At 57.8% G+C, this 12,282-nt stretch overlaps 1 protein-coding gene across 2 annotated transcripts in view; it reads right to left on the bottom strand.

Annotated features, from left to right (window-relative positions):
* LOC116876363 (NADPH--cytochrome P450 reductase) overlaps window positions 1-12,282 on the bottom strand; it is a 56,500-nt gene that overhangs the window by 5,899 nt on the left and 38,319 nt on the right. For both annotated transcript variants that reach the window (XM_032872459.1, XM_032872457.1), the window contains exons 3-4: window positions 3,479-3,527; window positions 253-381 (exon numbers count right to left, since the gene is read on the bottom strand). In XM_032872459.1, coding sequence (XP_032728350.1) covers window positions 253-381; window positions 3,479-3,527 — 178 coding nt within the window. The remainder of the gene's footprint in view (window positions 1-252; window positions 382-3,478; window positions 3,528-12,282) is intronic.

The following is a 12,282-nucleotide window of genomic DNA, read 5'->3' as shown; positions in this document are numbered from 1 at the left end:
CACCAGGGGCTTGAGTCCCACCTCCCAGCACCAGCCAGCCTGGGAAAGCCGTGGTGTGAGCAGCAGGGAAGGCTGGGTGTGCACAGCCCCAGGAGCTCACACCTGCAGACCCGGGGCCACCAGGCCTGGACCAATGACAGGAGTTGCCCATGCCTGTCCGTCCCTTGGGCTGGCTCAGTCCCTTACACGTCTTTATGTTCCAGACGCCTTTACCAACGCTACTGGAAAGGCCAGGGGGCAGGGAGTGCTCACCAAGTCATACTCCTCGGGGTCCGCGGCCATGCCCCGCAGCCCGTAGCGGTGGGCGTCCTTGGATAAGCGGTTGGCAAATTCCTCCGCCGTCCCCGTCTGGGAGCCGTAGAACACGATAATGTTCCTGCCCTAGAGAAGGCCGGAAACGGGATGTCAGTGAGGGACCACGAGCCACAGGCTTCACCAGAGCCTCCACGTGACTGCAGGGCAGGCTGGGCAGGTGGGGTCCCTCTGGAGGGACCTTCCATTCTGCCTTAAGTCCTCCTAAGTCACTCTGGGGCGGTCCTCTTGCTGCCATGGCAACTGTGGCTGTCAGTGATGGAGGCCACCCAGACAAGCAGCTGCTCGAGATCACAGTGTGGACAGATTATTAAATGACCCAGGAGAAAACACAATGTAATGTTCAGTTAAAAAAAAAAAAAAAAGACCAAACAAAACGTATCGTATACTCCCACTTTGTTCTCGACCCACAGCGTGTGTATGTGCGCTCTTCCCTCCACCTGCCTCCTGTGGCCTTCACAGCCGCCAGAGAGAAGCCGGACCTCTCTTCCCCAGACTCCCTTGCGGCTTGGGGTGCAGCCAGTTAGGCCCAGCTGACCAGACAGGCCCTGCAGGATCCGGAAGACGGAAGCGAGGCACAGGCCCCCTTCCGGTCCCTTTACGCAACGTGAGGTTTGCTCTGCGGTAGGATTCCAGTGCCCTCGACCCCTACAGCGCTGTCTGGTTTTTGCCCGGAGCCCAAATGTGTGGCTACAAAGGACAAAAGAAAAAAGAAAATGTATGGATTATAACTGCTTTAAAGTGTTCTTACCTTTTCTATTTCCCAAATGTCCTATAGATGATCCAAAAACGTTCTTTTAAATAATTGTTAGAAAAACTGCTTAGTAAAACAGGACAGTCTTAGGATTTCCGGGTAAGGGAATAAAACAGGATATAAAATAGTAGCTAAATGTTTACAGTGGTGTCAAAACGTGGGAAGTCTTCAGGGAGAAGTGTCCAGGGAACTTGCAAGAAGCTCCCAATGAAGGATTCAGCCACAGCGAGAGGCACAGAGTTTGCACAGAAAGACGCGACTGAATTCAAGAGGTCTGTTCTCCCGGCACCAATCCAGAAAGCACCACCAGCCAGAGCAACATCTGAACAGCTCTCTCTACCTCCACAGCTTCATCCTCGAGGTCAAGTGGAGAGAGAAAGCCGCCTGCTGGAGCGTGATTTGGTGATGAGAAGGAAAGCAGAGCCGGCCCATGCCATGAGACGGAGCCCGGAGCCACGAGGTTCGGAGAAAGGAGCCGGTCACGGAAGGATTGTTTCTAGGAAAGGCCCCCAAAAGGCAACCCTCTAAGGGGCCCAGCAAGTAGCTGAATGGTTGCTTCAGGCTGAGGGGGATGTGGGTTAGGGAGTGGGGAGTGGTTGCTAATGGGTACAGGGTGGCTTTTTGGGGTACAGAATGTTCTAGAACAGACTGGTGGTGGTGCAAATCTGGGAATACACTGAAAAGTTCTTACGTGTATACTTTAAAAGGTGACCTGTGTGGAACGTGAGCTCTATCTCACTGAAGCTGTTACATATGAAGTAACAGCCAGGAAAACAGGAAAATAAGAGCCCGGGTGGGGCTGGAGGCAGGGCCCAGCAGTACGGAAATGAAAGCAAGCTTTATGAAACCTCCGAAACTCAAACAGTATGACCCTGTCCACAGAGAGCTTGACCACACACTGCGACAGGAAAAATCTAGAAAAAGGCCCAAATACATATGGGAATCATAAGACGGGCGCCGCGGCACAGAGCTCAGTGGGCATCGACGGCTCCCATCGGACACCAGGACGGATTCCCGACAGACCGGATTTTAACTACGAACAGTGAGAAGGTACTAGAGGGCACAGAAAAGAAAATGTGCAAGACTTCTCTTCTGTTTACAGTTAATGACAAACTGCAAAGAACTGAAGCCCAGAAGTCGCGGGAAGAATGAAGCACCCAAATAACGACATGGAGACACGCATGTGCGCACGAACCGGGGCACAACACAAACGTGTAACCAGGAAAATATCTGTAACTCATGTCACGAACAGGGTTCATCTCCCTCCTCACTTCCAGGAATTCCTCGAGAAGCACCGATCGCGACAGAAGAACAGGCGGGAGATTTGCGGAGAGAATCTATAAAGTGGGAAATGCTGTCCCAACACGCGGAAACCTGCCGAAACTCACTCATAAGAAAAATGCAAATTGGAAGGACACAGGGAGAGCTTTGTCTAACCTAGAAAACTGGCAAGCGCCACACCTGGATGATGAACTCTCCTGGCAAAGCTCAGGGGCACCAGGTTTCCCCACACACTGCTAATGCGAGTGCACCGGGGTGACCCCGGGGGCGGGGGGGGGCACATGGCAGCTTCTATCGCTCAAGTTCAAATGCGTGCGCCTTGGGATCCCACAGTTCCCGTTCTGGGATTTTACTGTGTTTGCTCAGGTGGACATGGGTCACCAGAGTCCGGGCAGCACCGTTCCTAGGAGCTAAGGGTCAGAAGGAGTCCAAGGGCCCACTGATGGGGCGGAAAGACAAATGTCACGTTCACGGTCGCAGAATGAAATCACTACAGAGCTTGGGAGAGGCGGCGGCGTCTCTGAACTCTGCGAGGAGCTCTGAAAACCAGCAGCTACAGAAAAGCCTGGTTTCTGTCCGCGCGTGATACGCCACCCTTTGTGTTTTAAAGAGATGTGAGAATCTGGGGTCTGGTGGTATTCACACACGGGAGCTCTAGAAGGATCCACAAAAGGCTAAGAACCATGGTGCTGAGTGGCAGGGACAGGAGGAGAGAGGCTTCCTCCTGAAGAGTTTGGGATTTTAAGCATGTGGATGTAGTACTTTCCCAGAACATGAAATACTTCATCAAAACCAGAGAAAACCATGGCTGGGCACTAGCCACAACCGTGTGAGGTTTCTATCTGCGCGGGCCCGGGGCCAGGACCGGGCAGGAGTACAGGGGACAGCCCTGGAGTCGGAGGGAGGGGCTGGTCTCACAGTGTGGTTGGTTCAAGAAGTAAACAGCCAATAGACAGCGGAAGCTTTCCGGGCCAAGCAGGACAGCTTCGGGGCTTTGGTGAGACGAGAACATTCATCATGCCTGTCCTCCCCTCTCTCCCCGAGCTGGAGCTGGCCTCCCTCCCCCGTCCACCAGGGCCTCGACCCTGACTCCTCGACCCCTCGGGGGAAGGGCACAAAGAGAAAACTCACCGTCTTCTTCATCTTTTCCACAAAGCTGCTGTCCTTGACGGAGGACATCCTGAAAAACAAAAGTACCTGGTGGGCATGGGGTGCGCATGGCCCCGGGGCAGGACTCTGAAAGCCTCTCGAGACCCCCCCCCCCCCCCGCCAGAGCGGGGATGGGGGGCCATTCCCCAGGATCAGCGAGAACAAAGAAGGGTCAAGGACGTTACTCCCATCCCTCACCATCCAGTCAAGGGTCCGGATGGCCCTGTCTCACCTCCAGTCCCCGCAGGCTCCCACGGCCACCGACGGGGGCACACAAGTCCCTTCAGAAGCTTCACCCCAAGCCCCCCTTCCTGTCCGAGCACTGGGGCCACAGGGACCTGCTCCCTTCTCCATGGCACCTTCTGGGGATCTGCACCTCGTCCCCTCCAGACAGCAGCACCACTCTTGGTGGTGCTCCCAGCCACTGGCCTCCTGCCCTGCCTCTTCCATTTCCTGTCCTTTTCTCTTCCTCCTTGCCCCAGGCCTGCGGGGTCATCTAAAGATGCGCAGTGAGGGGCGCCTGGGGGGGCACAGTCAGCTGAGCGTCTGACTCTTGGTTTTGACTCAGGTGGTGATCTCAGGGTCGTGGGATGGAGCCCCGTGTTGGGCTCCGCACACGGGTGTGGCGTCTGCTCGGGATTCTCTCTCCCCCTATGCCTCTGCCCCTCACCCGTGCTCTCTCACTCTCTAAAATAAATAAATACATCTTTAAAAAATAATCAAAAATCAAGACCCACCCAGTCAGCCTTGCCAGGGACCCTCAGGCTCAAGGCAGCAAGGCACAAAACCCAGACCTCTCCCTGAAGGGCAAATATTCGGGAAGCACGCAATGTGGCCAGTCTGAATGCTAAAATGTGGTTGTCTCAAGATGGCACTGTTAAGGACATGAAAAGTGAGCCACGACACGGTAGACGTTTGCAGCTTCTGTGTATCTGACCGAGGACGTGCGTGGAGAACGTAAGAAAAATCCTACAGATCAATTAGCAAAAGATGGATAATCCAACAGAAAAAGCTATCGAAAGGGGCGCCTGGGTGGCTCAGTGGGTTAAAGCCTCTGCCTTCGGCTCAGGTCATGATCCCAGGGTCCCGAAGGCTACTATCGGGAGAAGCGGCCTTACTAGTTACCAGGGAAACAGAAGAGAAGACCGCGCGCAGCAGACCGTGGCTCGGCCGTCTCTCCTGTCTGGCCACACCCCAGCACCTTGCTCCCCGGTGCAGAGCAGATAGAGCGCAGCAGCGCCTGTGCACCGAGGTCCGTGCATAGAATGTTCCAGCAGCGTTAGACATGTGGGTGCCAAACGGGAAACAACCCTAATTAACGTCCACCCACAGAACAAACAAAGACAATATTCTCCATCGTGGCATGAATGATCACTGAGCACACGCGCATGAATGAGTCCCGGGGCGGGAGGCTAAGTGCAAGCAGCCAGACGGGGGAGAGAGTGGGAGCACGACTTCGTTGTACAAAGTCCCCGAACAGGCGAAACCCGTGCACAGGGACCGGAGTCAGGCCACGGCGAGGGGCAGCCGGGGCGCACAGGGCGCCGAGAACAATCTGTGCTTTGATCTGGGAGGTAGTTAGCCCTTGCTCACGTGCTGAGGTCATCTGTGTGTCCCTTTCTGTAGAGACGCTATTTTCATAAAGGTTATGTTTCCACAATTTGCTTCCCAAACCTGCTTTTTCCCCACAAACAACACCCTTGGGCTGGCAGGGGCGCAGCAAGGTGGGGGGTCAAGCAGAGGCTCGGCAGCCCGGGCTGTCATGGCCAGCCTGCCAATTCGCAGCCAAGTGAACTTGAACCTGGGCTTTATTGCTCCTCATCTAGAACACGGGCCTGACAGATACCACTGTGCAGGCTCTGGCAAATGTCACACAAAAGGACAAAAAGGGTGCAGCTCTGTGTCCGGGGGGGACCGGTGTCCATCTTCCAGGAAGGCTGCTGGTGGCCCGACAGCAGTATTTGTGCCCAGTAAGGGGGTCCGGCAAGTGCCCGGCCCCAGTCTGACTCCAGGGTCTTTGCTCCTCCCATGACATCCTGTGGCCGAGTGTGCACGTGCAAGTGCAATAACATCACACGGAACACAGACGTAGGCACGTGCGCGTGCTGACACACGCACCCCCACTGCAGCATGACAATGCGTCTGTGCGGGTCCGGGGGCTGGAGTCCGCGGGGAGACCTATCGGGAAGCTTCCTTTGGAGAAGGGCTCTGCCAAGCTGTGTAGACACGTGATTTTGCAAACATAAAGGTAACAGAGCTCCTTCCTATGCCCCCTGGGTTTTTCACTACATTAGGTCCAGGACCAGAGCCATTTTCAGGGCCCCAGAGTTCAAGGGCATTACCTGTGGGGACCCACGGGCCCCGCCTACCACCCGCTGCCCAGACCTTCCCACCCAGACATGATCCCGCAGCCCAGGAACACGGAACAGGCCCTCCCCTCAAGGCAGCAGGGCAAGAGCAGGCCCGCAGGCCCTCAGGCCTACACCCCTGCCCTCCCTACTCCAAAGGGGCCTGGTGTCTGGACATCTCGAACTGCATGTCTGGCATCTGTCCCTGCCCGGCCTCGAACAACCAAGTGTTCCCTGCCTTTCCCGTTCATGCGCCGCCCAGACCACGGCGCTCGCAACCCCGCACGCTCTCCCAGGGTTCGGTGCCGGACCCCCACCACTGCACACCTGGTGAATTCTGAGCCATGAGAGCAGATGACCTACACTGAACCAGAAACTCGAGCGTGAATGGACGCTTCAGTGAAGGAAACACTGTGATGAGACGGAGAGAGAAGCGAAGGGATGAAACCACACGTGACTTCCCTCTGTACGTGGCCACAGCCTACACGAGAGCCACTGATCTGTACTTCTTAAGAAATGGTCAGAATGGCGAAGTTCATAAGGTGTGAACCGACAAACGAAAACAAATGAAATGTACTTAGTTGACACCTAAAAAGCAGCCCCTCAACGGTGCCCACCCTCCACCGCAGACCACCACACGGTCTGGGGTAGGAGGTGCGACCCACAGGATCAAAACAAGAGTCTGTGTCCTTGAAAAAAGGAAAGCACACTGCTAATTCCTCCAGAGAACAACCCCAGCACCCTGAGAAGGGAAATTGCGGGATTCGACACAAGGCAGGTGGTTCCTATGCTGTTTCCAATTTTGGTTTTTCATATTATAATTTTGTATTATAACAATAATAATATAATATAATATAATAGTTATAACAGTTATAAAAGTTATAAAAGTGGGGGGGAACACAACTCCAATGTCTAAGAATTAGGGAGAGGCTGGATACGGGAGCACAGATCCCACCCACCAGCAGGGAAGGATGCTCGTGACATGCCGCTAAGTGGAAAATGCACGTTACAGAATAAGGCAGGTGGCACGATCCCATTTTGACTAGAAGAAGGGAAGGTCCGGAAAGCGTGCGGAGAATGGTTCTCTCCCAGGGCTGAGCGACTGTCTTTGTTTCCTTCTTTGGCTGACTTCTACGCCCAAGCCCCCACCCCTCTTCCCTACAGCGAGCATTTTCTGCACCGAGAAAATGAAAACCGTATTGTAGGTTTAGAAACATGTGTGGAGACAGATCTGGAAGGCTCCGTCCAACGAGGATGATCAGAACAGCGAGGCCCCCAGCAGAGACCAAATCAGAGATGCTACAGAGCCCTCAGGTGCGGAGTGCGCCTCACACCTTCCAGATGCCCTGGGCCACGCTGACCTCCCGCTCACGGCTGCCCGGGTGCCTCTGCCCACAACGCTCTCCATCCCATGAACTCCTGCGTATCCCTTCCGACATAGCACACAATCTCCTCCTCAGGGCACCCCTCCTTGCTCCTCACGTGGGAAGGCTGTCTGTCACCACCTTCAGTGTGGCACAGGCTTCCATCCGGGCCCAGGACTCCGTGTCCCTGACCCATCGCTCCATCTGCGGCTCGGGGGCAGCTGCTTGGGCCTCTGCACTCAACCCCATGCCTGGCACCGAGCACGGCCTCTGGGGCCGTCGGGCCTGAGAAGGTGGCTGGAGGGCTCCCGACCCACCTGACATCAGGCTTCTACATCGGCAGAAAAGCCAACTCCTGCCGCTTCTCAAGGACCGTGCTTCCGTCTGAGGAAGGGAACGTGAGACTTGCCCACGGGAGGCATGAGGGGTACCCCCGCCACGCCAGGAGTGCCAGCGCCGGCCTCCACGGGCAATCCTGGAGGATGGGAGGGCGCAGCTCCCATGAATTCCGGACCTGCCACCAAGTGGGCCTGCAACGGACAAGCGGTGGCCTCACAAGGCCTCAGACTCCTCGTACTGAAAACACCGTGTCTTGGTTTCTGCAGCCTCCCCTGCCTGACCTTGTACGCCATCTGGAGTCTGATTAACCCTCAGGGACAAAGAGGGTACTGCCCAGAAGAGAGCCATCTGGGTCACTCTGGGACTTCAAAGATGCCCAGCGGCCCCAGGTAGACCAGACCGTCTGCCCAGAGGGCATCCCAAGACACCAGCAAAGGCCTCCCAGAAGAACTGGGCTCTATTGTCAGAGACAGAAAATGGCTCACAAGGGAAAGCCACAGAAACCGGCAGCCAATGGGCTCTTGGATGAGGCCCACGCAGTGTGGGGTGGGGAGGGTGGGTGGGCGGAGCTGAGCTCTGGACGCCCTGGGGTGCCTGGCCTCTGCCCCAGGGTGTGTGACACAGGCCTGTGGGAATTCCAGGCTGGCTGCTCGGAAAGTGGGGGCCGGGAAGGGGGATGGAGCAGGTCCTGCTGGGAACATTCAAGGGCAGGCAAGACGGGCCTGCCCTCTGGGGAGGAGGGGACGTTCTCGCTGGAAGCGGGAGCACCTCTGGAAGCCAGCTGGAGCCGTCAGGAGCATCAGCCCGGAGAGAGCAGGAACACGCCCACCCTCTCCCCTGGGCTCCAGGGGTGGCTTCCAGAGATCTGGGGTGGACCATGCTGCATGGGGAGGAGAAAGCCGAGGAGACTCAGGACGACCCCATGCCTCTAGTCACCGCCCCGACACGACTTGATGCAGTTTGCTGATGTTCCCACAGGCTACATGTGGCCTTGTGGAGCAGCAGAACCTGCCCCGTCCCTGCCCCACCAAGCCTGGCTGCTAGGCTCAGGGTGGCAGAGCTCACCGGCTGTCCACGTGGGGCCACACCTGAGTGCCCTTGACCGGTCCGACCCTGCCGGACGGCTACACACCGGCCGGTGCACCTGGATCCTGCTCTTTCCCAGGCCGGGGAGCCCGCGACTGGGTCCTTCCTGGTTTCCAGTCCAAATCTCTTCCTTTGGAAGCAGGGAATGCAGCTTGCAAACCAGAACCCAAGAGACTGGTGGTCCCACCGGGGGACCACCCGATTCTGCTGGTCAGCTCCACAGGGCGCCCCCTCATGCCTCCACGGCGAGCCTGCTCAGGGAGGGGGCCCCTCCCGAGGGGCATCGGTGTGGGCTGCTGTGGAGACACGTCCAAAACTAACCTTCTCAGGGTGAGCTCGTCCTGCGGAGAAGAGTACGTGCACCCCATGGCTTCTCTTCCGACCCCAGGACTTAAGGGAGAAGGCAGGTTCCGGCCGGCTCCCGGAAACGGGCAGGGAGCCAGCGGCCAGGAACGCGGGCTCTGTCCATCCCTCCGCAGTGCTGGCGGGGCCGGCAGACGGGCCGTGACCTCAGAGAATGCCCTGGGCACCCCAGCCCCGCCGGAGCCTCTGCCGAGCCCCTGCCTGCACCCGTCCCCACGGGGCGGACTAGGCACTCCAGCCCGGGACCTCCCGTGATCCCCTGCGTTGGGGGACCCCCCCTCCCTTCTGTATGGACCGAGGGAAGGAGAAAACCTTTCCAACCCTGACTCGGGTCTCCTTGGTAACTGTTTATATCGGAGCCCTACTTCCTCCTCCTTTTCCAATTAAAAAAAAAGAGCAGTCCTGAGGCTGAACACAGCCCTTCTGGACCCTGGAAGGTGGTTGCGCACGTTGCTATGGCGAAGCCGACTCCACAAAGGAAGCCGCATCGATCCCGCTGCCGCGTCAGGATCGTATTAAATTAGCTCTGGTTCCCGTCTTCCTCGCCACAAAAGAACTGTGGCCCATGGAGCGCCCAGCGCCGGGCCCACCTCCCTGGGGCAGGCACCCCGCACGGCGGGCCCCCCATCCACTGCTGAGACGGCTCCCCCCGAGGGGCGGCCCTGCAGAGGCCCCCGAGTACAGAGAGTCAGCAGACCGGCCCAGGCTCGGAGCCCAGAGACCACACGGGTCCGATTAGGGCTTTCCACTCCTAAATTGGGAGCAGGAGTCTCTCTGGTTTGGGCCCCAGAAGTCAGCTGCAGGGCGCCGTGGGGGGAGGACAGAGGGCGCGGGGCAAAGGCACTGAGTCACTTGGAAGGAGATGAGGCCCGCCGTCCCCGTGAGTCACTTGTCTCCAGTCCCAGCAGCACGCGGAGGGGGTCGCCAAACTCCCAGCTCAAATGCGGACTCCTGCTGAAACCCTCCCTGCCCTTGGCGACACGGGGTTGGGGGGGCAGCTGCTGGGGACCGGCTGCCCTCCAGAGCCAGTGTGGGGCAGGTTCTCCACTCCCCGGAGCCGAGGCGCCCGCGACCAGAGAGGGGTGAGCGCGGAGCCACGCTGTGGTGGGCAGAGCCGGGGGCAGGCTGGCTGGCATGGGCTCCGCGAAGCGGGCCCAGTTTCACAGCGGTGGGCAGAGCGTGCCCGGGGCCGTGGCTGAAAGCGAGAGCTGCCCTGGCTGGAAGCAGAGTGATCTGCTGGGGCTTCCACGCGACCCATCAGCTCCCTCGCCTAAGGAGAGAAGAACAGACCCGCGGGAGTGCACGCAGCGCGGATGGTGCCCCCCCGCCGCCGCCGCCGGCCAGAGGCCCGTGGAGGGCACGGGTCAAAGCCAAAACACAGAATGGGCACTCTGACGTACTGAGTGCCTACCATATGCCAGCTAGTACTCAAGGGGCTCTACATCGTATTTCTTTGAACCACCCCCTACCCTGCCAAGTGGGCAAGGACTTCTATCCCCATTTCACAGGCAAGGACAGCGAGGATGGGGGGGGCAGGAAGCCAACTGCAGGCCATGAGAGCCCAGAGCCATGGCAGGCCACTACCGCCACCAGCAGAGCAGGTGTGCCTCCCCCATCCCAGCCTGTGGGGCCGAGCACCGCTCACAGGAATCCCCAGACAGGCTCTGCAAGCCCTTCACAGCCCTTCCCAGGGGTCTTCAGGGATCCTCAGCCCTCAGCACGTGGGGCGCTCTGAGGCTCCAAGGGGCTGCTGTTTCCCTCAGGGACAGCCTCCCACTCAGTCTTTGGGGGGAGTCACCAGCACACGGATTGGGACTCCCCACTGGCCACGCGTGGCCCAGCTGGCCTGCTCTCCCAACAGCATGGGGCAGAGTGCCGGCTTCGCCCCTCCAGCCCTGCAGACCCCCGGGTAGGGGCCCCCATTTCCCTCAGTGACCCTCAACTCCCTTCCTGACAACCAACTCCCTTGGTGACCTGGGGACGCCCCTCCCAGAGCCGCCCCGCCGGTGCTCGCCCTGAGCTCTTGCACACGCTTCTGCTCAACGCGCCCCGCTCGTGTGTGCTCCTGTCTTCATGTCCGCCAGAGCCCAGCACCCCTCTCTAGAGAGAGTGACCCCGAGTTGGGCGTGGAGGAACTACTTTACACGGGCGGACATGACGCTGTCAGCCTTGACTCCTGGCCTGCCCGGCCCTTTGGTCGAGAGCAAGCCCCGAGATGAAGGTCACGCTGGAAAATGAGCTCCTTTGTGGCTTTTCAGAAGCAAGCCCCAGTGGGATGCCATCAGCAAAACCCAGACTGTGGGAAACTGAAACAAACCGTCTGGTTTCTGGAACAAAAACGCTGCGGGGAGACACAAGGGATGGAGGGGCAGCCCGTCCGGGCCGAGACTTCCTGCCACATTGAGGAGGAGGAGACAGGCGTGAAAGGCTGTAGCTACATCATTCCATTCGCAGGACATCTGTGAAAACGCAAAAACTACAGGGACAGAAATAAGATCGCGGTCACTCGTGGGGATGGGTGGGGGTCACAGGGAATTTGGGGAACGGAGGAATGTTTTCTGTCTTGACTGTAACACTGGTTCTACAGCCACATGCTTCTGGCAGAACTCATCAAACCGGACTTTTTTTTTTAAGTAGGCTCCGTGGCCCCCCATGGAGCCCAGCACGGGGTTTGAACTCACAACCCTGAGATCAAGCCAGAAGCTGAGATCAAGAGTCGGACGTGTCACTGGCTGAGCCACCCCGGCGCCCCGAACTGTATACTTTAAAATGGCGTGTTTTGCTGCAGGCAGATGATAGCCCAACGTACCTGAACCCCCAGGACAGGGACTTACAAGATCCTGAATTTTTTAAAAAAGTGTTAAAAAAAAAAAATCCATCCGTTAATCAGGAACTGTGAACACATGCTCCTGAGGGTCTGGGGATCCGGGAGCTTGGAGCTGGCTTTCTGGCTGTGAGGGCAGCCCTGAGCTGTGTGCAGACAGGAGGGCCCTTGGATTTTAGAAGGCGGGACTATTTTCACATTTCACATCATCTCATAGGAAAGATCTCTGTGATCTGCTATGAAATCATTCCTTTTTTTCAGATTTCACCCGGATGGCAGGACGGCTCGTGAAACACGATGGCTCTCAGATAAGCCAGGAGCCACAGGGAGGGGGGACACGACTCTGGCTGGCTGGAGAGCTGTTTCCGCCCGCCACCGGTGCTGGCGCTCAAGTTCGCTCTTCTGCGCTCTGTGCGTTGGGGTTTGTTTGAAAGGCTCCACAATAAAAAGCTTTGTTTTTCT

This window comes from Lontra canadensis, unplaced genomic scaffold (genome assembly GCF_010015895.1).
Source record: "Lontra canadensis isolate GAN:19392208 unplaced genomic scaffold, GSC_riverotter_1.0 scaffold45, whole genome shotgun sequence".
Classification (NCBI taxonomy): Eukaryota; Metazoa; Chordata; class Mammalia; order Carnivora; family Mustelidae; genus Lontra; species Lontra canadensis.
The sequence above is the reverse complement of the archived record's forward strand: the minus strand, read 5'-3'. Positions and strand labels throughout refer to the sequence as shown.